Genomic DNA, 25,043 nt, shown 5'->3' with positions numbered 1-25,043 from the left:
AATCTCGGCCACCTGCTCCCCTCGTGCAGATGAACCCTAACCCTGACAGCTGCTCCTTGGGCCTCCTACTCTAAGCCCTGTCTTCCCTCTCTGAGCATTTTGCCTGGGACTCCGGGCTGCCTCATCCCTCTGGTTCTTGCCTTCTTAGCCCCAGCAGGACCCTGTGAGTCCTGGGGGCCAGCAGTGGGCCCAGCCCCGGATGGGGGCAGGGGACGGGGCTGCCCTCCACTTGCCATTCTTTTCTCCACCCAGAGCTGGGCCAGGCCTGTCCATCCTCCTCTCTGGAGCCCCCGGACCTTCCCCCTCTACCCCGGGATCAGACCCTGGGGGCAGCTGGCTGGGGCTTGTCCAGAAGAAGGATTATCCAGATCAGTCCCTTGTAATCTCAGCCCCGGCCCGCACCCTCCCCGTGCTCACCGGTGCCCTCTCCGCGGCCCACCGGAGCTAAGGCGCACAGTTTTGGGTATTGACAGTGGGCCGTCTCTCACCCTCATTCTCTGGCTCCTGGACTGGCTCCTAGCCAGGCCCTGACTGCCAAGATCATCGCCACTGGTGGGGGCCAGGGCCTGGGGGCCCCCCCGGAGCTGTGGTCGTGCTGCTCCTTTGCACCCCTCCCAAACCCAGCCCTTAATCCTCACAGCTTTGCTCTAATCCCATGGGGCCTGATGCTCTGCTCTCTGCCTGGAGACTGGCCGGGGAAGCACCCGCACCCCTTCTTCCCTCCGGGGCTCGTCACGGGGGCTGCTTCTCCGTGGAGTCCCGCGTTCCTGCTGCCACCCACCCACCCACCAACCTGGGCTGGGCCCAAGCCTCTCGGAAGCCACACGCCTCCCACCCTGTCCTCTCCCCCCACCCCGGCCAGCTGACTTCATTTGCCTGACGTCGTTGGCCCTACCCTTCCCTGTCAGTGCCCCCCCGCCCCCCGCCCCCAGTCGGGGCCAGCCCAGGCCAGCTCCCCTGGCAGCAGAGCCGGGGCAGGTGACGGGCGGGCGTCGCAGCTGAGGGAGCGAGGAGACGCCTGGGAACCGGAGCTGGAAGCCTAAAGAGGTCCAGTCAGAGCCCAAGTAAGAGGGAGCTGGGCTGGCTGTGCCCTCTGGGGCTGGGGGCTGCAGGCAGGGCTGGGCCGGGCCAGCGCCCGGGCCGGCTGCACAGGACTCCACCCTGGGAGGGGCGGGCGGGGAAAGTGGTGCAGACCACCCAGTCAGTTCCCTGTCTGGGGAGTGGGCTCCAGCCTTCATGAGGGGTCCGGTGTGAGGTGTGAGGGACAGAGACATGGGGATCCACCTACACCCACCCTGTGTTCCTGGCAGGAGCCCGAGCCACCCCTCCCGCTGCCCGCCATGGGGGAGATGGAGCAGCTGCGGCAGGAAGCAGAGCAGCTCAAGAAGCAGATTGCAGTAACCCCAGAACCCTCCCACCAGGGAACCCCAGCAAACAAGGAACCGGGCCGTGCGGGAGTGGGGCCTGCGGGGGAAGAGGGCTGGGTTCCCCCTTGAGTGACGCCCGAGAGACCTCCTGAATTTGGATCTCATATTTGAGAGGCGCCCCCAAACCCTAGAGCCCCAAACCCACCCGCATCAGACGCCCACGCACCCCCCCCACCCCGACACCCTGCCCTTACCATCCCCTGATGTCTGCTTCCCCGCCAGGATGCCAGGAAGGCCTGTGCTGACATTACTCTGGCAGAGGTGAGAGCTCCTGTCCGCCTGACAGGGCCGGAGGGGAGGAGTGGGGAGGGGAGCCCCCTGACCAGCCACAGCCTGGTGCCCAAGCTCTAGTACAGCGTGCCCTTGGAGTGAGGAATCACACGAATTCATTCATTCAACAAACATTTGGCGAGGTCGGTCTGCTCTGGGCCAGGCACCGAGTCGGAGACCAAGGAGGCAGACTCTGTCCTGTCCTCGCCCATAAAACGAGAGTGATTACCCCGCCTCGCGGGGTGGCAAGGATGAAGAGGGCTAGGGCTTTGTCAATCAGAAGTCCTTCGCGACTCTAGGTACTAGCTGTCTAATACTGAAGTCGTCAGTTCTAAGATGCATGTTTTCACATTTTGACGTCTCGGAAATTGAGGTGCATCCAACAATTGATGCCTTACAATTGTAATTCGCAGAGTTTTTCCTTCGTAGTGATCCATGGGAGAATCGTGCTTCTCAGAGTCGGTGGCGTCTTAGATTGGATTAAATGTTAATAATAAGAGTAAACATTTACTGAACATGAGCCAGGCACTGGGCTAAGTTGCTTAAATACATAATTTCATTGCATTTTCATGACAACCCCATAAGGTAGGTGCTATAAACCTCATTTTACAGGCTCAGAGGAAAACAGGCTCAGAGAGGTTAAGTAACTGGCCTGAGATAACAAAGCAAGTAAATGGCAAGTCAAGTCTTTTGACCCTGGAGCCCCAGCCTAAGTCTAGAAGGTCAAAGGAGTTTCAGGGCCATGCAGCTGCTCTGGGTACCCAGTGAGAGCTGGCCGTGCATCAGTGGTGGGCGAGGGCAGGCTCCTAGCAGCTGGGTTCAGCCAGATGTGTGCATCTCTTCCCAAGTCTGTGTGTGGTGGTCTCACATTGGGAGCTTGAATTGGTCAAGGTGGTATTATTTATACGATGGAAATCCCCCTCCCCCTTCCCCCCCTCCCCCAGCCCACGCAGGAGAGGTGGTGGTTAAACCCTTAGCAACATGCCTGTGTCTGTCTCCCGCATCAGTCTAAGCCACTGCCGGGCAGGGCTGAGGCTGGGGCCCTGACCCTGAGCCTGGCACGTAACAGAAACTTGTACAGATCAGTGGCTGTGACGCTGACATGTGGGCACGCGCCCTGCTCACCCCCTGATTCCCTGTTTTTTTTTTTTTTGTGGGATCTCAGTTCCCCCGGCCACCACGGATCGAACCCGTACCCCCTGTATTGGGAGCATGGAGTCTTAACCACTGGACTGCCAGGGAGGTCCTCACCCTGATTTTTGATGCTCCCTTCCCTGCAGCTGGTGTCTGGCCTAGAGGTCGTGGGACGAGTGCAGATGCGGACGCGGCGGACGCTAAGGGGACACCTGGCCAAGATCTACGCCATGCACTGGGCCACCGACTCCAAGTGAGGCTTAAGAGGCGTGGGTGGCCGGGGGTGGGTGTTAGGGGGACACAGGAAGGAGAGTTGGGTGGCACGAGTGTTCTCTCCCCAGGCTGCTGGTAAGTGCCTCGCAAGACGGGAAGCTGATTGTGTGGGACACCTACACCACCAACAAGGTATCAGCCCTGTCTCCCGGCCCCTCTGCCGCCCTCCTTCCTGGGGGCCTCCTGCTCCCCTTCTCTGCTCTCCACCTGGGAGCTCAGCGCAGGCCCCCGCTGCCCCGCCCCCCGCAGGTGCACGCCATCCCACTGCGCTCCTCCTGGGTCATGACCTGTGCCTACGCCCCGTCGGGGAACTTCGTGGCATGTGGGGGGCTGGACAACATGTGCTCCATCTACAGCCTCAAATCCCGGGAGGGCAATGTCAAGGTCAGCCGGGAGCTCTCTGCTCACACAGGTGAGTGAGTGAGAGACTGAGGGTCCCAGGAAGCCCCGGCCCTGCGGGGGGCGGCCGGCAGCCAGGGCACTGTCCTAACTACCCCCAGGTTATCTCTCCTGCTGCCGCTTCCTGGACGACAACAACATTGTGACCAGCTCCGGGGACACCACGTGGTGAGGACAGAGCGCTGTGGGTGCTGGGGCTTGGGAGGCACCTCTGTGCTGGCCTTTCTCTGTGACCCCCTCCCCTCCCCTCCCCCCACCCCGCAGTGCTCTGTGGGACATCGAGACCGGGCAGCAGAAGACTGTGTTTGTGGGACACACGGGGGACTGCATGAGCCTGGCCGTGTCCCCTGACTTCAAACTCTTCATTTCGGGGGCCTGTGATGCCAGCGCCAAGCTCTGGGACGTGCGGGAGGGGACCTGCCGGCAGACGTTCACGGGCCACGAGTCGGACATCAATGCTATCTGCGTGAGCAGCCCCCTCACCCGCGCTGTTCTTTGACTCCCGGGAACACCTCTCCACCTCCAACACACACAGCCTTCATCCCCTCCTGCAGCCCCCTGACCCTTTCTTTTTTTTTTAATGTATTAATTTTTGGCTGCGTTGGGTCTTCGTTGCTGCGTGCAGGCTTTCCTCTAGTTGTGGCTCGCGGGCTGTAGAGCGCAGGCGCAGTAGCTGTGGTGCACGGGCTTAGTTGCTCCGCGGCGTGTGGGATCCTCCCGGACCAGGGCTCAAACCCGTGTCCCCCCCATTGGCAGGCGGATTCTGATCTACTGCGCCACCAGGGAAGCCCCTGCCCCTTTCAACTTTCCACTTTGAAATAATTTTCCCCCACAGAAAAGTTGCAAGAGTAACAAGAAGAGCTCCCATCTGCCCTTCACCCATATTCACTGTTACCTTTCTGCCACATTTGCTTCATCACTCCCTCTCTGTACAGTGAGGGAGGGATAGATGGACAGACGGACACAGACACACACACACCTAGATGTAGGTATAGACACGCTTTGTCATTAGCTTTTTCTCTGGGTTCTTTGAAAGTAAGTTGCAGACCCCATGCCTCTTTACCCATTAAATACTTCAGTGTGTACTTCCTAAAATCAAGGCCGTTCTCTATTGTAGTCACAGTCTAATTCTTAAAATCAGGAAATTTAAATTGACGCAGTACTATAGTCTATATTCAAATCTCACCAATTATCTGAAAAATAGCCATGTTTTTTTCTGTCCAGGAACATGTATCGCGTTTCCTTGCCTTGTCTTTTCAGTTTCTTTTTTTTTTTTTTTTTTTTTTTACCATCTTTATTGGGGTATAATTGCTTTACAATGGTGTGTCAGTTTCTGCTTTATAACAAAGCGAATCAGTTATACATATACATATGTTTCTTTTAAACTGGAACCGTTTGCGCCCTTTCTCTGTCTTCTGTGACATTGACATTTTTGAAGAGTACAAGCCAGTTTTCTGTAGACTTTCCCTCCATCGGGTTATGTGATATTTCCTCATGATGAGATTCAGGATATGCGTTTGTACTTGGCCCTGTGCTTACACACTGATCCAGCCGACTGTAGTCGTTGGCGTCTGGGACAGCCTCCGCCCTTCTGACCATGTGACCCTGGGCACGCTGCCCATCCTCCCTCAGCCCCGTGCTCTCCCCTGCAACGTGGAAATACTGTGGAGCAGGGAAGGGGGTAGGGAGCCCGGCTGCAGCTGGCATGTGACAAACGTCAGCGGTGAAGAGCGACCGTGCTGGCGGTGGAAGGGACGGGGGCGGGGGCCAGAGAGGCTGAGGGAAACAGCTGGGCCTGGAGTCACCAGGGCAGGAGCAGGGAGAGGGCAGGAAAGGCAGCGGGCTACCCAGGTCTGAGTCCTGACCCCTGGTCACCTGTACCCGCAGTTCTTCCCCAACGGAGAGGCCATCTGCACGGGCTCGGACGACGCCTCCTGCCGCCTGTTTGACCTGCGGGCAGACCAGGAGCTGACCACCTACTCCCACGAGAGCATCGTCTGCGGCATCACGTCCGTGGCCTTCTCCCTCAGCGGCCGCCTGCTCTTTGCGGGCTACGACGACTTCAACTGCAATGTCTGGGACTCCATGAAGTGCGAGCGAGTGGGTAAGAGCCTGCCCACCACGGCCACCTCGCTCCCCTTGTGGGGACCCTCTTACCACTGCTCCCTAATTATTCGGTAACTGAGCTCTACCCCTAGAAGCCAGCCCCCCTTGCTTCCCAGTCTAGGACCACCTTCTCTCAAAGCGAAGTTGCTCTAACGGGCCCTTCTCCACTGCGCCTGCCACGGCTGCTTCCCACCGGAAGAGCTCCTCCTGGCCACCCCCAGACCTGTGGGCCTTGAATGTCCAGTCAGTGCTGGGTGCTTCTCTAGGACTGGCCTGGTCTGAAGCCGAATCAGATAGTGTGGCTTCTTCTCTTGGGAGAGGCCAGGTGCCCAGTGAAGATAACACTGGGCCAGAGAGTCAGGATCCAAATCTTAATTCCACTGCTTACTTTCTGAGTGGCCTTGGGCAAGTCACTTCTCTCGGGGCCTAAATCTCCATTTGGAAGCCCTCCCCATTTTCTAGTGCCCTTGCTTTTCTCCCGGCACCTTGCACGTTGACATGTCCAGCCCTCCCAGGTCCCTCCCCTCCCCTCACCCACCCCAGGTTCTGCACAGAGAGATTGGCCTCAATAGAAGGCCCGCCCCTTAGGGCTAATCCTCTTTCTTCTTCTAGTCAGCCGTGTCGCCTGGCTAACCTAGGGGCCCTGTGTGCACACACTCCCTGCCAGGCTAACTCCTCTCCCTTTTCTTCAGGCATCCTCTCTGGCCACGACAACAGGGTCAGCTGCCTGGGGGTCACAGCTGATGGGATGGCTGTGGCCACTGGTTCCTGGGACAGCTTCCTCAAAATCTGGAACTGAGGAGGCTGGAGGAGGGGAGGTAAAAGGCCACGAAGACACTCGGCTGCCCTCTCCCCTGCCCGATTTCTTTAAGATTTTCTCTTCTACCCTGCGGCCGCCCTTCCCGCCCAGCTTTCCCCTTTGAGGGTGTGGGGAGTACGGGGAGAGTGCCTTTGGGAGGCAACACCAGGGACATGGGTGGGGAACTGCCCCATCTCCTCCCACGGCCTCGCCTTCTCCATGGTCCTGACAGCTTCTCCACCCTTGGCAGGCCTAGCAGGCTTCCCATCTGAGGCCACAGGCCCTAGGATTCCCCCGCCCCCAGAGCCACCACCTTTGTCTAGACCCGAGTGGCGCAGGGCCCTCAGCTCTGGCACCACTAGGGTCCTGGCCCCCTTCTCCTTCGTACTTCCTCCTTTGTCTACCTCCTTGCCTCTCCTAAAGCACTGGCAATAAAGTAGTGCCCTGGTATGTCTGTGATGTTTGCCTCCCACCCCACTTCTGTTCCAAACAGATGCAGGTCCCACTTAAGTAATAACGTATTACATGTGCCATGATAAAGGCTGGGTACCAGAGAGCTGTGGGCAGAAAGGAAGGTTGAGGCAGGAGCCCAAGCCTCATTGGCGAGGCCTGAGCTGGGGCAGGAGGAGGAGGCCGGGAGGGGGGTTGTGCACAACGGTTCCCCACCGCCTGCTTTGGTGCATATGTGTGTTTGTACAGGAGGGCTGTGTTGAGAAGGAATCAGATTGTAAGAGGCCTAAAAGAGCTAAAAAGTCTAGACTTTACCCTACAGGCAACGCGGGACGATTGAAGAGTTTTGAGTGGAGTAGTAACGTGATCAGCGATGCTCTTCGGGAAGATGGCCCTGGCGGCAATGTCGGTTGAGGAAATGGAGGAAGGGGAGCCTGGAGGAAATGGAGGGAAACAAGGTAGGAGGCAGGTGGCAAGAAATGCAAGAGCGACAGGACAGAGGGGGATGGGAAGGGGCGGGGAAGGGATTAAAGATGCAGACTCTCCAGGAGGAAGTGACCAGCGCCTAGGCTATGGGCAATTCAAAGGGAAGGATCCAAGGTAACGGCCAGCGTTAGGGTTTGGCAACTGGGCGGATGGTGCTGCCATTCACTCGGAGAGAGGATAGGGGAGGACGAATAACTTTGGGGGGAAGATCACAAATTCAACTTTAGACAAGCTCTGAAGTTCCTCTGGGGCAGCTGGATGAAGATCAGGCTTAGGTAGGGAGACCTGGATGTCACCAGAATACAGATGAGTAACAGATGAAGCCCGAGAAGTGAACACCCAGGGACAGCAAGAGGAAAGGGCCAAGGACAGTGCCCTGGGGAACACCAGGATTTAAGGGAGGTGCGTAAATGAGGCTTGGAGGTGTCAGCGCGGGACACTCAGGCCGTGGAACACAAGCCCCCCCCACCCCCCACCCCGCCCCAGGCTGCATACAGAAGACCCAGTGCAAGGTTTAGGTATAACACTTAAAAACATCATTTAGGTGGGAATGTAAATTGATACAGCCACTATGGAGAACAGTATGGAGGTTCCTTAAAAAACTACAAATACAACTACCATATGACCCAGCAATCCCACTCCTGGGCATATACCTGGAGAAAACCATAATTCCAAAAGACACATGCACCCCAATGTTCAGTGCAGCTCTATTTACAATAGCCAGGACTTGGAAGCAACCTAAATGCCCACTGACAGAGGAATGGACAAAGAAGATGTGGCACATATACACAGTGGAATATTACTCAGACATAAAAAGGAACGAAACTGGGTCATTTGTAGAGACGTGGATGGACCTAGAGACTGTCATACAGAGTGAAGTAAGTCAGAAAGAGAGAAACAAAAATCGTATATTAACGCATATATGTGGAATCTAGAAAAATGGTACAGATGAACCTATTTGCAAAGCAGAAACAGAGACGCAGACATAGAGAACAAATGTATGGACACAGACGGGGGCTGGGATGAATTGGGAGATTGTGATTGACATATATACACTACTATGCATAAAATAGACAACTGAGAACCTCCTGTAGAGCACAGGGACCCCTACTCAGTGCTCTGTGGTGACTTAAATGGGAAGGAAATCCAAAAAAGAGGGGATATATGTATACGTACAGCTGATTCACTTTGCTGTACAGTAGAAACTAACAACATTGTAAAGCAACTATACTCCGATTTTAAAAAATCATTTAAAATCACTTGCTTTAATATACAGAAACACATAAGACACAAAGAAAGCCAAGGAAGCTCTCAGTCCCAGAGTTGGTAGTGTAGGGGCAGTTGAAGAAAACGAGCCTTTCCAGTCTCCCAGGGAAAGAAGGGGTGAGAGGACACAGAATATCACTAGGCCCCTGGCGAGTCCCAGTGCTGGGGCCGTGCATGCCCTAGTTCTCTACCAAAGGAAAGTGCTGATTTTCCTTGTCGTGGCCCTGGCCTTGCTCCCATGCTCGTCCTCCAGTTTTCAGAAGTCGTCCGGTTCCCAGAACGGCCCCTTCCTTTAGTTCCCTAACATTTTCACTCAGGGGAGAAGGCCGCTTTCCCTGCAAAAGGCAGTGGGCAAGGTGAGGGAGGGCGGGAGGTTGTTCAGGGGAGAGAAGATCGGGGAAAAGGGCTCCCATCTTCACGTTGGATTTCCTAGTAATAGCTTTCACCCTCTCTCCCTTTACCTGTCGTGGTGTCAGAGTCCCAGGGGAGTTGTCATCCTGCAGGATGGTGAGAGGAGATCTCCCTAGCACCTTGCTATTTGCTTTCCATCTGCTGCACTTAGAACCTAGAGTCGGTAAGGAGTTAAAACAAGGAGCCAAGATTAGGGCTTTACAGTTTATTTCTCCTCCATCCATTCATGGACATTATCCCAGAGTGTTCTCCCAATTTCTCTACCCCATACCTTGCCCTTAGACTCTGTACCTGAAGACCAAGGAGTCTCGGGGTCTCTCAAGGGCTTGTCTGAGTCCTGGCTGGCCACAGCGGTTTCTGAGGCATGTCCTATTTCCTCCTTGGAAAACACCTGCCTGGAGGGGAGCTCAGTCTGGCTCCAAGGTGACATCTGATCCTCAAGGGAAAATCGGGTGCCCAGAGGCAAGTCCAGTGGAGAAGATGAAGGTGTCTCTAGGGGCAGAACAGGCTCTGGGGGAAGATTTAATGTGGGGTCTTCGGTCTCAAATACGTCACTCAGCTGTTTCACCAGTGGGCTTGGGGGCTCTATGGGGGGGAGAAGTGAAGTGAGATAGTGACCCTCTGTTACAAAGCATTCAGCAAGGAGGACAAGATACGTGAGCCTCAGGAGTCACGCCCTGGTGGCTGAGGGACTGGGAAGAGAGAAGTTGGTGAGAGGGAGCAAAGTGTTGAGAAAAGAGTGACATGGGGGCTTCCGTGGTGGCGCAGTGGTTGAGAGTCTCCTGCTGATGCGGGGGACACGGGTTCGTGCCCCGGTCCGGGAAGATCCCACGTGCCGCGGAGCGGCTGGGCCCGTGAGCCATGGCCGCTGGGCCTGCGCGTCCGGAGCCTGTGCTCCACAACGGGAGAGGCCGCAACAGTGAGAGGCCCGCGTACCGCCAAAAAAAAAAAAAAAAAAAAAGAGTGACATGGGTTCAAAGCAGGAGGATGGAGGCCCCTTCTGATAATGCTGTCACCCAAGGATGCCAGGTGACAGCGTTACCAGAATTCCCTGGGCCCAACACTTACCTCCGCTGGTCTTCATAGGTGTCCGTGCAATGCCAAGGGTAGGAGAGCGGGGATCTGAGTCCTGGGACTGCTTAGGGCCCTCCAGCTGCTCCCCTGCTGGCAGGTTTGGCTGAGGAGAGCTCTCTACCTGTCAGGACCAAAGGCTAGAACAAGTCTGGGCCCTCACTCTTCCCCGCCAGGTCTCTAGCCTCAGGTCCACACTCCAGACGAGAATTGCCAAGGCCCTCAGACACTCAGCCTACTTCACCGGGATTGAGAATGTGGAAACTAAGGCGGGTGGTGGTGGAGGGGAGTGAGCTCTCTCAGAATCAGGTTAGGCAGAGGCCCCCAAATTCAGACAGTTTCGCTGCCTCCCCCACCCCGATCCTGAGTACCTGGATGGGAGTGCGCAGGATGCCGGCGCTGGGTGAACGGGGGTCCGCCACTCGAGCCAGAAGCTTGTTGTGAGGCGGAGGCCGCGCTGGAGTGACTGGGACGCTCTTGGCTGAGCCCATCTCAACCAGGAGAAATAGGATGGGGCAGGGCCCGGCCCGGGCGAGGAAGGGATGCCTGTGAGAAGTGACTCAGGTCTCAGTCCTTACCGCGACCACGTTCGCCCTCTGACTCCAGACCACCCGAACTTCCCCAGTTCCCCGCCGAGGAAGCGCCTGGCCGCCGGGCCAGAGGTCTCAGAGGGGATGATGACTGATACAGACAACAAGGCAGCTCCTTCTGGGCCTCCGGGGCCCTCTAACTTATTCACTAATTTATTCAAGTCACTTACCGGGCCCCAGTTCCAGCTCTGGATGCAAAACAGCTCGATCCTCAACTCCCGAAGCTAAGTTTCAAACTTCCCGCCACGCCCCTGCCTTGACCCTATTGGCTGAGTCGAACCTGGTTCCTATAGGTCCGCTATGTGAGACCCGCCTCCAGTGCAGGAAGCCATTGGGCTGGGAGGACGTCTATCATGGGGACCGTGGGGCCAATGGACGACGGCTTGGCTTGCCAGGGGTGACGCCTCCTCGATAGAGGGACTTTTGTTCAGTATAGGGCTGCGAGCTGTCTGTCGTAAGATTTTGCAGAATGCCAGTTTTCGCTTTTGAGACCTTCAGTTTCGAAATCAAATGATTTTATTAAAACATAGAATCATGAATTATTATGTACATATCCAGCTGGAGACGGAGTTATGAAGATTTTTCTGAGGCCAAAGAGATCGTAATCTTTATTGGTCGACGGACTTAGCAATCACTCGACACGAACTCTCAAACCCCGCCTCATTGGACAGCCCCTTTTCAAATATCAATACTACAACTGCCCTTCTATTTTCCCATTGGACAGGTCCCCAGGAAAGTTTCTGGGATTGACCGGTTTAAACCACCGTCAGTTTCTGCTCTTCAATAGACAGCACACTAATGGATTGTAGGGTACCAGAGTCCCAGCAGCCAAAACTCCGGGACCCATCTCACTGCTCTACGTGCGCTCTAACCTGGAGGAGTGGGATTGGCTCTTCCGAGCATCTATTGCATTAGAAGCGCTTTTCATTGGCGATAGGCAAGAGCCGGGCAGAGGGCGGAGCACTAGCGGGCAGGCTCCGTCCAACTGCCATTCTCGCCCGTCTTTCCTTCAGCGCGTGCGCCTAACGAGTGGCGCTCATTGGACTAAAGGGCAGGGGGTGGGGGACTAGAAGCGGTGGGAGCCGCTGTGTGTCGAGGAGCTGCTGCCGGTGTCATGGCGGAGCTGAGTGAGGAGGCGCTGCTGTCAGTATTACCGACTATCCGGGTCCCCAAGGCTGGAGACCGGGTCCACAAAGACGAGTGCGCCTTCTCCTTCGACACACCGGTAAGCCCATTCCCCACGGCCGCAGCGAGCACGACTTCCTTCCATCGCCCTGGTCATTCCGCCGGGGCCTGCAAGTCTTGGGCCACCGCCTCCCTGCGGTGCACCATGGGACTTGTAGTCTCCCACACTACCCCTGCCGTTGCTTCGAATTCGCGGGACCTGTCGTGTGACTACCGCCCCCGGAAGCCACCGCGCCCGCCTTAGCCGCACCCGGTCTCGTGGAGCACTGTGGGGATTGTAGTCGCTCACTCCCTTCGTTACCGTTCTAAGCCAGAGGCGCAACCCGGTTGCCAGACTACATCTCCCATATGGACCCCTGCGAAAGCCTGGGAGTTGGCCTTGCCTATCGCGCATGGCTCTCCGGGTTTTGTAGTCTCGTGTGGGAGGGATGGTGCAACCCCCCCACACACACAGTTCTGGGCCCGGGTTGGGGTAGGAGGGTGGGGACTGCAGTTCCCAGGCGACTAGTAGTCTGGAAGTGGCCTTGAAGAAACCCGGTTCTGAAAAACGCAGAGTTAGAGAGCCTCCACCCATGGTTAATATGGACAGGGGCCGGGGAGGTGGGGTCATTGGTGGTAGGGAGAGGAGGAAAGAGAAGAGGAAAGCCCTAGTCGTTTCTCCTTTGAGGTGAATTATGGCCGCAGCCCTCTCTCTTTCTCCCGCCCATCACAGAGAGCAGAGGGAACCCTTTTGAAAGTATTCCCAGAGAGGTGGTTTCTTTCGTGTTGGGTACTAAGGCCCCTTTCCCATCCCGCTCCCACTCTTGACTAGTGAGGCAAAGCCGCCACCCACACCGTGCTTCACGTTTTGCAGGCTCCACCCGGTACCTCCCTCCCTTCCTGCAGTTCTGCCTTCCTGTGACACCCTCAGGCAGACACAAGCCTCCAGCTAGGCCAGAGCCTGAACTGAGAGGGCAACAGCCTGGCTGGGATCCGCCCCCCTCACCACCCCTCCCTCAAGCCGCTGCTGGGCTCTGCCCAGGGTGTTCAGCCAGACCAGCTCATGGCCGGGAAAACTGCAAGTCAGAGTGGAAAGGCTTCATTAATGCATCGCCAGTGCTGGGGATAGCAGCGTGATCTGAGGCCCAGTTCAGGATCATCACTGTGATTTGTAGGTTGCTTGGTTTGCTAGGCTTTGATCTGGGTCCCAGACAATGTGCTGCTTCTCTGAAGTCTGGCTTTGGCAGAGCTAAAAGAGGACGGCTGCTCAGAGCAGAGCTCCAGGGTTCCCAATCTTTGGTGGAGTCAGCGTCTTCTCTTTGCAACATAGGAGTTTAATCACTGCAGAGCTCCCACAGGCCTCCCAGTTTTATCAAGTGCATGCATTGGTGAAGCGCTGTCTTTCTCAGGAGGGAAAGGTTTTTTCCTTAATTATCAACAGATGGTAGAAGTCTCCCTTCTTTCAATTACCTACAGTGGCTCCTTCTCTACACTCCTGTCCCTCTCCTTAGTAATGGTTTGAACAATCCAAAAGGGGTTTTTGTAATCTCATTACACTTTCCTTCTCTCACCCCAAGTCAGGAGATCTCCATTGGTTGGCTTTGCTAACCAACTTCTGGCATATTTGATTATCTTCAAATTGGGTTCATGGTAGAAAGAGCTTATATGACCTCCGTGATGAGAAATGCTCTGTTTGTTCATGAACGTTATAACCCACACTGTTCTAGGGAGTGGTACAGAGCAATCTATGGGACTGAGAACTGCGGTGCGGTGCCCTATTTTTTTTTTTTTTTTTTTTTTTGCGTACGCAGGCCTCTCACTGTTGTGGCCTCTCCCGTTGCGGAGCACAGGCTCCGGACGCGCAGGCTCAGCGGCCATGGCTCATGGGCCCAGCCGCTCCGCGGCATGTGGGATCTTCCCGGACCGGGGCACGAACCCGTGTCCCCTGCATTGGCAGGTGGACTCTTAACCACTGCGCCACCAGGGAAGCCCCCGGTGCCCTATTTTTAACTCACAGCAGAGAATTTCTCAAGGCCACTGAGGCTTTAATTCCAGGAAGAAGATGCCTGTTGTTGCTTGGATCTGAGGGAAGACTCTTGTCCAGTTTCCTCCTTCTCCATCACTCTCTTCACAAGGGCACGGGTGGACTTGCTCAGTTTGGGGAAAGCCCATCTTCCCTCCTCAGCTGTGATTTACAGTGGACACTTGTCTTTCCCTGTTTTCTTCCTGGGTCATATGTGTTCTTGTCTCAGAAGGTGTTGATAGATGGTTCTAGAAAGAGAATGGCTTTGAGGTTGGGGGTTGATGGGACTTCAGTGGGGATTTGGTTATTGGGTGGGGGCGGGAGGGGCGAAGCATCAGGGCGGTGACTGGAGAATGCTGGACTTCATGTCCTTGCCAGACTGGGTCCCAGTTCAGCTGTGAGCCCCAAGCAAGGCATTGTTCCCCTGGAGCCAGACCTCAGCAGGCAAGGAAGGAGGAGACCAGTGTGGACCAGGGATCGACTGCCTAGTAGAGTGAGGGAAGGGAAAGATCTGGCCTTGCTGGCGAGCTCGGGCTTAGGTGTCTTGTTCAGGTGCTGGCATCTGTGCTTCTCCGGTCTGGAAGGTTTGCTGAATCTTGGAGGTCGGGTGGGGTTGATCATGGTGTCCCTAGATTAGGTTCAGTGTCTGACATGGAGGTCTTTCCAAGTCTATGGTAGTTGATCCCCGTTCACTCTGCGGATCTCTGGGCTCCAGGAAAGAGGTAAAGGGAGTTCTCTGCAGTATACCAGAGGGCTCCCAAGAAGAAGCAAGAAGGAAGAGGAATGGTGACTGATAGGTGTTGCTCAGCCCCTGTGTCCTTGTGGGCCGTTATCAAAGTTACAGGAGGATGGGGAGACTCTTAGCCAGGTGCCAGGTCCTAAAGGGCTAAGTGACTCGCCAAAAGCCAAACGGTGTTTGAGGACAGATCTTTCTTCCGGAAACCAGCAGTTTCTGGTCTCCCCTGGCCAGGCTTCATCCTGCCTGTGTTCCCTCCCCTGCCTCTTGTCCTGCAGGAGTCTGAGGGTGGCCTCTACATCTGCATGAACACATTCCTGGGTTTTGGGAAACAGTATGTGGAGAGACATTTCAACAAGACCGGCCAGCGAGTCTACCTGCACCTCCGGCGGACCCGGCGCCCGGTAGGCAAGGCCTGAGGACATTCGGGCACATCCCACTGGGCCCCCGTATTGAATGTGTCTGTTCCATCCTGACCTCCCGCAGGCCTCAGTTTCCCCCTCACCTATTTCTGTCGGTGTCATTAAAACCCAGCACGTGTGTTTTTTAGCTCCTTTCTCTTCCGAGATTAGCCCACTCCGTCCCGTCCATCCTCCTCATTTGTACCTTCCTTGGTGCTCATGGCTGACGCTGCCCTTCCTGCCTCGTTGCAGAAAGAGGAAGACACAACTGCAGGCACTGGAGACCCTCCCCGCAAGAAGCCCACCCGTCTGGCTATTGGTGAGCATCACGGCCGTCCTGTTCTCCTCCCTGAGCTAGCCGTTCCTGCTCTCAGAGGTACTAGGAAAGCCCCCGAAGGATGGGCCGATCCGTGGCCCTGAAGCCCTGGAGGGGACAAGGTGAAGTGCTGTCTCAGAGAAGGGGTGTTGACCTGTGGTGGTGGTCCTACCCCCCCTCTTCTTCCCTGTCTTACCAGGTGTCGAAGGCGGGTTTGAGCTCAACGAGGAGAAGTATGAATACGATGAGGATGTAAAAATCGTCATTTTGCCGGATTACCTGGAGATAGCCCGGGATGGGTTGGGGGGACTGCCTGACATTGTCAGAGATCGGGTATGAATACCTTCCTGCCCTACCGAAGATTCTAGGGCAGGCGGGGCCCGAGCAGTGATGTCGTGGGCAAGGCCCGAGAAAGCTGAAGACCACGGGGCTAGAGGGGCACGTGGGGCTGTGGACTGGGTCCTGTCTCTCACCCTCTGCTTCCCCCAGGTGACCAGTGCGGTGGAGGCCCTACTGTCGGCCGACTCAGCCTCCCGCAAGCAGGAGGTGCAGGCCTGGGATGGGGAAGTACGGCAGGTGTCTAAGCATGCCTTCGACGTCAAGCAGCTGGACAGCCCTGCTCGAGTCCCTCCCTGGTGAGGCCCGGCCCCTCCACCTCGGGGTGCAGCCCCCAGAGCTGGGGCCAAGAGGCCACCCTCCTGGGGGTCTGCTGGGAGAGAGGGTCGGGAGCAGGCTAAGGAGGGAGACCTGGGGGAGCTGAGCTAAGTGAGGGCACTTCCAGAGGAGAGGAGAAGAGAGAGGTCTTGGACCAGCGGGGGACCCACCTCTCCCATAAACCCCTGACCCGTATTTCAGCTAATTTTCTTCTCCCGGGATTAGTGGCTGGAAGTGTTCCAAGTGTGACATGAGGGAGAACCTGTGGCTCAACCTGACCGATGGCTCCATCCTCTGTGGCCGGCGCTACTTCGACGGCAGCGGGGGCAACAACCATGCCGTGGAGCACTACAGGGAGACGGGCTACCCGCTAGCCGTCAAGCTGGGCACCATCACACCCGACGGAGCTGGTACTACCCCACCCAACCACCCACCCCACCGCCGACCGCCTCCACGCGTAAATCGCTGGGTCTTAACCCTTAACTCATCTCACGTGACACGAACAAGACGCCAGTTTGTTCTCTTGATAAACGATGAAAATATTGCAGTAAAACTGAATTTTCAGTTAACCCCCAAATCTCAGTCCCCTTCCTGGGGGTCACCATCGTTGTCTCTTAGTGAGTATTCTTTCAAACCTATCTCACTCTAGAACCTTACCTGTAGGGTGGAGGCACAATGAATTCCAACCCTTGTCCTGTTTCACCCCATCTTCCCAGACAGCCAGTCCCAGAAGGGCTTACGGCCTCACCGATGCTCGAGGGAGCCAAGAGCGTTACCCTCACGGCTCGTCCTTCTGTCCCACCGAGGCTTCTCAGGGCAGGGGTTGGGGCTGGTGGTCAGGCTGGGCCTGAGCCGCCCCCTCTGACACTGCTGCTGCCTCCTATGCTAGATGTGTACTCATATGACGAGGACGATATGGTCCTGGACCCCAACCTGGCCGAGCACCTGTCCCACTTCGGTATCGACATGCTGAAAATGCAGAAGGTGAGACCCCTTCAGCTTCTAGAATCGTTTCATCATTCACTGACTACTCCTGAGCCCCTACTATGTGCTGCTCACTGCAAATGAGACGGGGTGGTCCTCGCTCTCATAGGCTTGTATTCCGGATGAGAGGCAGGCATTGATCAGATGCTCACGCAGGTACTGGAGTAACTGCAGACTGGGGGGGGGGTGTGCAGGAGTTTCCAGGGGGCTGCCTAGTCCAGGGGATGGAGGAAATGGCCCTGAGGAAGTGATGCTTGGGTGATCTGAGGGTGAGAAGGGGTGCTTCAGCATGGATAAACGCTTTAGCTCGGGGGGGTTGAGTTCGTTTCATCCCCTCATTTGGGCAGAGGCCTGCTGCCTAACGGGCCCCTGGGACAGTTGCCTGTGGCCTTCCGGAACTTGCACTGGAGGATACCCAATGGGCCTCCCGTGCCAGAGCCTGTAATTCAGCACATTCCAGGCTCCAGCTGGCTCTCGTCCTAGACCAAGTGAGAGAACGGAAAAGACGCAGGGCTGTGTTCCTTAGCCTGTCTGAGGTGCCCCTTCCCGTGCAGACGGACAAGACGATGACGGAGTTGGAGATAGACATGAACCAGCGCATCGGCGAGTGGGAGCTGATCCAGGAGTCAGGGGTGCCGCTCAAGCCCCTGTTCGGGCCCGGCTACACAGGCATCCGCAACTTGGGCAACAGCTGCTACCTCAACTCGGTGGTCCAGGTGCTCTTCAGCATCCCCGACTTCCAGAGGAAGTGAGTGCTGCCCTCTCCCCCAGGCCGGCCCCTGGGCTCTGCGCCCCTGACGCCCACTCCTCCCCTGGCTGCTGGCCTCCAGGCACCCTCCTTTGGCTGCTCTCAGGACCTCTGTTCTAGCTCAGTCTTAGTTCCTGGTACACTGCGAGGGGAGCAGGTTCTAGGGCTGCATCACCATCAACCCGGCCACACACAAACCCACTGGTGGGGCCAGACGCCCAACCCCAGGGCCCCCCCGAGCCCTCCTGACTGACTCAAGGGCGAGCAGGTGGTCTTTATTTTAGGCCAGTGACATCAGGTGAGCACCTAACAGATACATGGAGCGTTTGGGCATGGGGGAGGGCTAAGGACGTGACGATAGAAGAAAGGCAGGTTCTCAGCATAAGTGAGTTTACTGTCTAATTGGGAAGGCCTGGTACACACGTGAAAACTTAGAACACATTGACACGTTCTGTTCAAAGAATATGAACCGTATTTATCCTTCTCCTGGGCTGTCTTCTCCCTTCCCCCAACTCTCTGTCAGGGAGGGGCTGGAGTGCCCTGCATGCCGACTGAGTTGGAAACGGGAGGGAGGGCAGGTTGCTGGAAAGAAGTGGACCCCAAGGGTCAACTGCGTGCCTCCCCGCTCTGGAGGGAACCTGTTCCCTGAGCTGGTAGATAATTAGTCCCTTCCCTTTTCCTCTGGGGCTGGGCCAAAGCCCCTCCAATGACCCTTCCCTTTGCTCTCAGATACGTGGATAAGCTGGAGAAGATCTTCCAGAACGCCCCGACGGACCCGACCCAGGACTTCAGCACCCAGGTGTATGTAGCCAGTCCTGTGCGCCTTCTCGCTCCTCCATGACCCCCTGGAGTGGACAGCAGTTCAGCCCCCCGCCAGCTAGAGGCAGTTTAGCCCCCGGCCAGCTAGAGGCTGTTTAACCCCCGGCCAGCTAGAGGCTCTCAGATGACTGCCTGCTGGGCACGCTGTCTGCCTTGAGTTGGGTTCCCATGGAATCTAAGGTTTTTCACATTTAAGAGAGTTGTCGAAGGGGGCTTTGAGCAGGGGTTGAGTTGGGGAGGATGAGGTGTAGATGGGTGTCAGACAGAAGCTGAGTGGTTCTCTTGGATGTCAACGCAGGGCCAAGCTGGGCCATGGCCTTCTCTCGGGAGAGTATTCCAAGCCAGCACCAGAGTCGAGCGACGGGGAGCAGGCGCCGGAACAGAAGGTGAGTCTGGGCCTCCATCCCTTCCAGGCTCTGGAATTGTGGGCAAACTGAGATCCGGGAGGTGTCTAAAGAAGGCCACTTGGTGGCCTCTCGGGCCCCAGCTGAATCGCCGCCCTGGCTCTGCCTAGGACGTCCAAGATGGCATCGCCCCTCGGATGTTCAAGGCCCTCATTGGCAAGGGTCACCCCGAGTTCTCTACCAACCGGCAGCAGGATGCCCAAGAGTTCTTCCTTCACCTTATCAACATGGTGGAGGTGAGGGCGCTCTTCACACACCTGCTGTCTGCCTGTGATTCAGGTCCCTCCCTTCTCCTTGCTGCCCATTCTTTCCTGTCAGCCCTAACCCACTCCCAGCCCTGGGACCCCACAGCCTTCGCTCCCTGAGCTTTCCCTGCGAGGAGCGTCTGCACCTGAGAAGCGCAGCAAAGGAGCGACCCTTACAGTCGCTGGGCTTGCAGCCTAACGGAGGATGCACCCAAAGAAAACGATAGGCGGTTGCTTAGCACTTAGAAAGTACAGACACTTCGCCACGCAGTCCCACCGTGCCCGGATGGGCCAGAATTGGCGGGGTTGATTAGGGAAGGCTTCTGCTCTGCTCTGGCATCCCTGCCCCTCTTCGTGGTCGTCTCTCTTCCACTCCCCTCTCTCCCTGACCCCCCAGTGACTCTTTTAGGCTCCCATCCCAGTGCCTGGCTGCCCAGACCTCCCCACCCTGCCTCTTCCCCGTAGAGGAATTGCCGGAGCTCTGAAAATCCTAATGAAGTGTTCCGCTTCCTGGTGGAGGAAAAGATCAAGTGCCTGGCAACAGAGAAGGTGAAGTACACCCAGCGAGTGGACTACATCATGCAGCTGCCTGTGCCCATGGACGCGGCCCTGAACAAAGGTGGGCACTCTGCTCTCCCAGCGGGGCCTGGAGGTGGAGGCTGAGGCCTGGGAGCAGTGCTTGGGTGCCTTACAGAAGCAGAGCCCGTGGTCCGCCCTGCTCCGCAGCCAGAGGGCCGAGGCGGGGCTGTTGGGGGCAGGTGGGATTAACCTTGCCTGCAGCTGGTCAGCAGAGCTGTGTTGAGAAAGAGGCAAGATCACAGACGGACGTGTGTCCGGTAGGTTTGGAGAGGTGGAGGAGCTGAGGTTGTCGTGGACGCAGCGCCAGTAGGGAGAGGCTCAGGGGGGAAAGAGGCAGCCCCCTCTGAAGGACCCACCCACTGATTCTGTCACCAGAGGAGCTCCTGGAGTATGAGGAGAAGAAGCGGCAAGCCGAAGAGGAGAAGCTGCCACTGCCAGAACTTGTTCGGGCCCAGGTGCCCTTCAGTTCCTGCCTGGAGGCCTATGGGGCCCCCGAGCAGGTAGATGACTTCTGGAGCACGGCCCTGCAGGCCAAATCAGTAGCCGTAAAGTAAGTCCTGTGGGTCCGGGCCCGTGTCAGCGTAAACCCAAAGATGCTGTCAGCCTTTTTTTTGCATTCTCGAGTCCCTTTGTGGTCAGAATCTCAGACTTGTGTCAGCTGAGGCTGGTGCCCCGGTCCAGGAGGCCCCAGCAGGAGGGAACTCGGATAATTGCGACACGCTACCTTGACCTGCCCCTACCAGTCCCTCGTCTCTCTTGGGATGGAATCAGTTTCCAGGGCAGCCTCTCTCCGCTCACTTCCCCAATCCCGGCAAAGCACAGGCACTCAGTGACAGTCGTGGACAGAATTGAAACTTCCAGTATATGATCTTACTCTTTGCTAACCCATCATTGGGCATGAACTTGAGATGTGAAAGAGTCTCTGGTTGCCGGGATTTCAGCCATGAAATCCATGCCCGTGAGACGCCCCCCGCCCCCCCCCCCCACACTTCCCCGGCTTCTGCTTCTCCGTGGCTACAGATGCTCTTCATGCCTGACCAGGGCAAGAAAAGAATATGGAGTGTCTTCTGGGCTGTTAGGGCTTCTATCCATGACAGGCTGAACCCGGGGTGGGGCTTTCAGGAGAGGTTCTCTGGGTACCAGGACGTTCTCTCTTCCCTAGGACCACGCGATTTGCCTCATTCCCTGACTACCTGGTCATCCAGATCAAGAAGTTCACCTTCGGCTTAGACTGGGTGCCCAAGAAACTGGGTATGGTGGCTGGGACGAGCAAGGGAGGCTAAGCAGAAAGTGCTAGAAAAAGAGGGGGCCTTAACACGTCAACTAATGCTTCTCCAACTTCCCTCCGAAAGGGGAAACATTACCTTAGATGTTTCAAAATGTGTCTAGTTTGAAAAGCGCTGACTAAAAACATTAAGACGTCTTTGATTTTTTACTTTTTTCACTACATTTTTTAATTGAAGCGTAGTTGACTTACAACGTTGTGTTAATTACTGCTGTACAGCAAGGTGATTCAGTTATATATACACATGCCTTTTTTTTCATATTCTTTTCCATTATGGTTTATCATAAGATACTGAATACAGTTTGCTGTGCCGTACGGTAGGATCTTGTTGTTGAACACTTCTTCGATTTTATAGTTATGACCTAAAACCGAAAGTTATCTTCATAGTTTTATGTAATTGGTAAGATGCTTTCATATGATAATCTTGAAGCAGTTTTTCACGGGCCTTACAGGCCCCTGATGACTTTGCGAACTGCAGAATTAACTTCATTTCCTAGATAAGTCGAGCCCCGCGGAAGTATAGAGTCATTCTGTGGCGCATTCGGAGGCCCCTTCCTGGCTCGTGGCTCGTTGCTGGTAGATCCGGGACTGGAATCCTGGTCTCCTGAACCCCGGCCCGTGATGATTTTTATTACACTGAGAACCCTGCAGTGGGTCCTGCTCTGAGCAGCATCTTACCACAGAGCAGGATGGGGGCAGGGGCTTGAGCTCCCTGGAGTGCTTATACCCAGAGGGCCTCGGGGAGCTGCTGAGGGGACCTCTGTCCTGCTGTTCCACTTGCAGATGTATCCATCGAGATGCCAGAGGAGCTCGACATCTCCCAGCTGAGGGGCACAGGGCTGCAGCCTGGAGAGGAGGAGCTGCCCGACATTGCCCCACCCCTGGTCACTCCGGATGAGCCCAAAGGTAGCCTTGGTTTCTATGGCAACGAAGACGAAGACTCCTTCTGCTCCCCTCACTTCTCCTCTCCGACATGTTAGTGACTCTTCTTCCTGCCTGTCTCTTTCCCTTGCTGATGGGGGTCTTCTCTGCCTGCCTCCCCTTGTCCCTGTCCATTGTGTTTCTCCTGTCCTCCCTTTCAAATTTCCTCTGCCCTCTTGATGGACGTGAGGACCAATAGAACACCCCCAGCCACATCCTCTGTGTGGCTGGCTAATGGCCTCTGCCCTCGTTCACCTCGAGTTGGGTAGGGGGCGGGGGCAGGTTATCATACTCCAGAAATGGCCTGTTCTGAAAGAATGGGCAAGGAAGGGGCTCCCCGGGGGACCTCTAGCCTCAGTTCTGTACCTTGAGGATACTGCTGGCCACACGTGATGTCGTTTTGTCATTTTAGTTCTGGAATAAGGTGCCAGGCCATGGAGGAAAAACACATGGAACGGGTGGCTGGAAGAGGGCTGGGGGTGGACTGTGGGAGCGAGGAGGGGCAGGGAGTGGCCCAAGGAGTCAGGCCCCTGTGCCCGCGCTTCTCTGCCAACAGCGCCCATGTTGGATGAATCGGTCATCATCCAGCTGGTGGAGATGGGCTTCCCGATGGACGCCTGCCGCAAAGCCGTCTACTACACGGGCAACAGCGGGGCCGAGGCCGCCATGAACTGGGTCATGTCGCACATGGATGATCCAGGTAAGCAGAGCTGGGGAGCTGGGGGGTGGTGAGCAGGCAGGGCCAGCACCCTCCCGCAAACACTTCAACCCCTTCACATCTGCAGATTTTGCAAACCCCCTTATCCTGCCTGGCTCCAGTGGGCCTGGCTCCACAAGCGCCGCAGCTGACCCCCCGCCAGAGGACTGTGTGACCACCATCGTCTCCATGGGCTTCTCCCGGGACCAGGCCCTGAAAGCCCTGCGGGCCACGGTATGGGCGCCCCCAGATGAGGGCGGGACTTGTGGGAAGAAGCGGGTAGGAGCGAGGTTCCATCCCTCGTGAGCAAGACCGAGGATGACCTGTGTGGTACGGCCAGTCTGGGGCTCTGCCCTTTAGTGGCTGTGATAAGGGAGCAGAGGCCTTCACTGGGGGCTTTCTTGACCCTGACTTTGCTAAAAAATAAAAAGTAACGCTTCCCTCCTCTCCCAGAATAATAGTTTAGAACGGGCTGTGGACTGGATCTTCAGTCACATAGACGACCTGGACGCGGAAGCTGCCATGGACATCTCCGAGGGCCGCTCAGCTGCCGACTCCATCTCCGAGTCCATACCGGTGGGACCTAAAGTCCGGGACGGTCCTGGAAGTGAGTGTCCCCAGGAAACAGGACGGGCGGGGGCTGATCCACACTCCCTGAAATCCCGTCCTGGGTGTGAGCTGCTGGATGCATCCGCCCTCACTGTCTCCTCCCCTCCCCCTCCCTCCCTAGAGTATCAGCTCTTCGCCTTCATTAGTCACATGGGCACCTCAACCATGTGTGGTCACTACGTATGCCACGTCAAGAAGGAAGGCAGGTGAGGGGACAGCACGTGCCTTTTGAATGGGGCAGTGTTTCTGGGGATGGGGAGGGGCATCCTGGAAGTCCTAGAATATTTGTGAGGGACAACAAGGCATTGCCTGGTGATGGCGCAAATTCACCAGAAATTGGCAGAAAGCCTGACGGCAGAGATGGGCAAACCTAGGGCCCAAGGGCTGAATCCCGCCACTTGCTTTTATAAATAAAGCTTTTACAAGCATGGCCACACTTACTCGTTTATGTATTGCCTGTGGCTCTTTTCACGCTGCAACATGCAGGCTGAGTAGTTGTGTCAGACCGGATGGCCTGCAAAACCTGAAACATTTCCTGTCTGGCCCTTGACAGACAAAGCTTGCTGATCCCTACCTAAAAGGAATGGGTGCAGGTGGCTGTAAAGATACCACAGGGTCTGAAGACACCGAGTAGAGTAGGAATGACCCTGTGAGATTAGGACGTTCCCTTGAGACAGGTGGCAGCTGGACTGTAGGTTTGGGGACCGAGGCAGAGAATGTTGGGGCGAGCCTTTGCCCCAGAGTCACCAGGGTCAACTCCAGGGGCCACGTCAGAGAGACTGAGTTGAGAATGCCCGGGTTGTTCATCCTTTTCCCCCACCCGCTTCCCCAGATGGGTGATCTACAATGACCAGAAAGTGTGTGCCTCTGAGAAGCCGCCCAAGGACCTGGGCTACATCTACTTCTACCAGAGAGTGGCCAGCTAAGAGCCTGCCCTGAGCCCTTACCACTGAGGGTGGGGGACAGACCACCCAGCATGAGGGTTGGGTGCCCCCCTGCCCTGTTACCCTTTTTCTTTTCGTCCCCGGCAGCAGGGAAGAAGCTAGTGGCCATGGGAGAATGGCCAAGCAAAGCGGGGGGCGCTCGGGAGACTTTGGGGACAGAGCAGGAAGGGGACAGGAGGGGCCGGCTGCCTGTCTGTGAGGAGACTGTAGCTTTCCTGCCCTTGACCCCATAGTGCTCTGCTTCTCTGTGATCCTGCCGGCCTGGCGTGGAGCGGGCTTGTTTGTGTGTGTGGTGTGGGTGTAGCTTTGTGCAGCCTCTTCCACAGGAGGGGGCTTCTGTGCCTCCCCTCCCCACTTTGTGTTTGCTCCCCGTGTGGTCAGGCAAGGAGGGACATAAGGGAAATGGGGACCCCCCTCACCCTCCTGCCTCAGTCTTTTCCCCACCCTGTCTCTCCCCTGTCCTCTGGAAAATGCCAAAATACAGGATGTGAATAAAAGTACAATGGTTCAGTCGTGTCCTGTTTGATAACTTGGGGGAAACTGTTAACCCCCTGGGGTTAGCAGGAGGGCCAGTTTCTGAAAACTCCCGGCCCCAGCCCTTTGACCCTCGTGCCCCCTCGTAGGCAGTTCTGTGCTTTTTACCATTCTAGCGCTCTTGGGAGATTGGGGGGTGAGTGAGGTGAGCACTGGGGGAGTAGAGGAAAGCTGAGGGGTGCGGGCTGTCAGATGAAGAAAAGTGGAGTGGGGCAACACAGAGCACGGATGGGGTGAAGAGTCCTCCCTTCCAGCCATCACAGGAGAGGGGGCCCAAATGGGTACCTCCCAAACGTCC

General features: G+C 56.4%; 3 protein-coding genes across 6 annotated transcripts; 2 read left to right on the top strand and 1 right to left on the bottom strand.

The window, feature by feature from the left end:
- Positions 1-35: 35 nt before the first annotated feature.
- Positions 36-6,857, top strand: GNB3 (G protein subunit beta 3). The gene is made up of 10 exons (XM_032644670.1): positions 36-1,064; positions 1,311-1,397; positions 1,650-1,688; positions 2,978-3,084; positions 3,173-3,236; positions 3,354-3,516; positions 3,605-3,671; positions 3,768-3,969; positions 5,391-5,607; positions 6,302-6,857. The coding sequence occupies exons 2-10, from the start codon at positions 1,341-1,343 to the stop codon at positions 6,406-6,408; spliced, it is 1,023 nt and encodes a 340-aa protein (XP_032500561.1). The 5' UTR covers positions 36-1,064; positions 1,311-1,340; the 3' UTR covers positions 6,409-6,857.
- Positions 6,858-8,590: 1,733 nt separating this feature from the next.
- Positions 8,591-10,949, bottom strand: CDCA3 (cell division cycle associated 3). Of its 2 annotated transcripts, none has more exons than XM_032644671.1 (6): positions 10,853-10,949; positions 10,464-10,638; positions 10,090-10,216; positions 9,313-9,606; positions 9,072-9,175; positions 8,591-8,945 (listed from the first exon to the last, which is right to left on the bottom strand). In XM_032644671.1, the coding sequence occupies exons 2-6, from the start codon at positions 10,581-10,583 to the stop codon at positions 8,790-8,792; spliced, it is 801 nt and encodes a 266-aa protein (XP_032500562.1). In that variant the 5' UTR covers positions 10,584-10,638; positions 10,853-10,949; the 3' UTR covers positions 8,591-8,789. The 2 variants fall into 2 exon arrangements, with proteins under 2 accessions (XP_032500562.1, XP_032500563.1); XM_032644672.1 differs by having other exon boundaries at positions 9,313-9,531; positions 10,853-10,913.
- A 495-nt stretch (positions 10,950-11,444) lies between these two features.
- Positions 11,445-24,721, top strand: USP5 (ubiquitin specific peptidase 5). Of its 3 annotated transcripts, none has more exons than XM_032644667.1 (20): positions 11,445-11,907; positions 14,884-15,009; positions 15,259-15,325; positions 15,522-15,655; positions 15,812-15,957; positions 16,202-16,386; positions 16,866-16,960; positions 17,515-17,708; positions 18,438-18,509; positions 18,826-18,913; positions 19,042-19,167; positions 19,642-19,795; positions 20,131-20,305; positions 20,918-21,006; positions 21,824-21,946; positions 22,518-22,661; positions 22,747-22,892; positions 23,112-23,265; positions 23,389-23,473; positions 24,100-24,721. In XM_032644667.1, the coding sequence occupies exons 1-20, from the start codon at positions 11,797-11,799 to the stop codon at positions 24,191-24,193; spliced, it is 2,508 nt and encodes an 835-aa protein (XP_032500558.1). In that variant the 5' UTR covers positions 11,445-11,796; the 3' UTR covers positions 24,194-24,721. The 3 variants fall into 3 exon arrangements, with proteins under 3 accessions (XP_032500558.1, XP_032500557.1, XP_032500556.1); XM_032644666.1 differs by having other exon boundaries at positions 11,688-11,907; positions 15,259-15,382; XM_032644665.1 differs by having other exon boundaries at positions 11,727-11,907; positions 21,824-22,015.
- The last annotated feature ends 322 nt before the right edge of the window (positions 24,722-25,043 follow it).

Source organism: Phocoena sinus, chromosome 10 (genome assembly GCF_008692025.1).
Source record: "Phocoena sinus isolate mPhoSin1 chromosome 10, mPhoSin1.pri, whole genome shotgun sequence".
In the NCBI taxonomy this organism is placed as follows: Eukaryota; Metazoa; Chordata; class Mammalia; order Artiodactyla; family Phocoenidae; genus Phocoena; species Phocoena sinus.
Note: the sequence above shows the minus strand (reverse complement) of the source record. Positions and strands in the feature narration are given on the sequence as shown.

What these genes read in the sequence shown, in the direction of transcription:
- GNB3 (XM_032644670.1), top strand. Translation starts at nt 1,341, where the DNA reads ATGGGGGAGATGGAGCAGCTGCGGCAGGAAGCAGAGCAGCTCAAGAAG. An exon ending in AGCTCAAGAAGCAGATTGCA is followed by an intron (nt 1,398 to 1,649) that starts GTAACCCCAGAA and finishes CTTCCCCGCCAG; the next exon opens with GATGCCAGGAAGGCCTGTGC. An exon ending in GGAGCTCTCTGCTCACACAG is followed by an intron (nt 3,517 to 3,604) that starts GTGAGTGAGTGA and finishes AACTACCCCCAG; the next exon opens with GTTATCTCTCCTGCTGCCGC.
- USP5 (XM_032644665.1), top strand. Translation starts at nt 11,797, where the DNA reads ATGGCGGAGCTGAGTGAGGAGGCGCTGCTGTCAGTATTACCGACTATC. An exon ending in CCTGCTCGAGTCCCTCCCTG is followed by an intron (nt 15,958 to 16,201) that starts GTGAGGCCCGGC and finishes TCCCGGGATTAG; the next exon opens with TGGCTGGAAGTGTTCCAAGT. An exon ending in ACATGCTGAAAATGCAGAAG is followed by an intron (nt 16,961 to 17,514) that starts GTGAGACCCCTT and finishes CTTCCCGTGCAG; the next exon opens with ACGGACAAGACGATGACGGA.
- CDCA3 (XM_032644671.1), bottom strand. Translation starts at nt 10,583, where the DNA reads ATGGGCTCAGCCAAGAGCGTCCCAGTCACTCCAGCGCGGCCTCCGCCT. An exon ending in ACCTATGAAGACCAGCGGAG is followed by an intron (nt 9,607 to 10,089) that starts GTAAGTGTTGGG and finishes TCCCCCCCATAG; the next exon opens with AGCCCCCAAGCCCACTGGTG. An exon ending in CGAGACTCCTTGGTCTTCAG is followed by an intron (nt 9,176 to 9,312) that starts GTACAGAGTCTA and finishes TACCGACTCTAG; the next exon opens with GTTCTAAGTGCAGCAGATGG.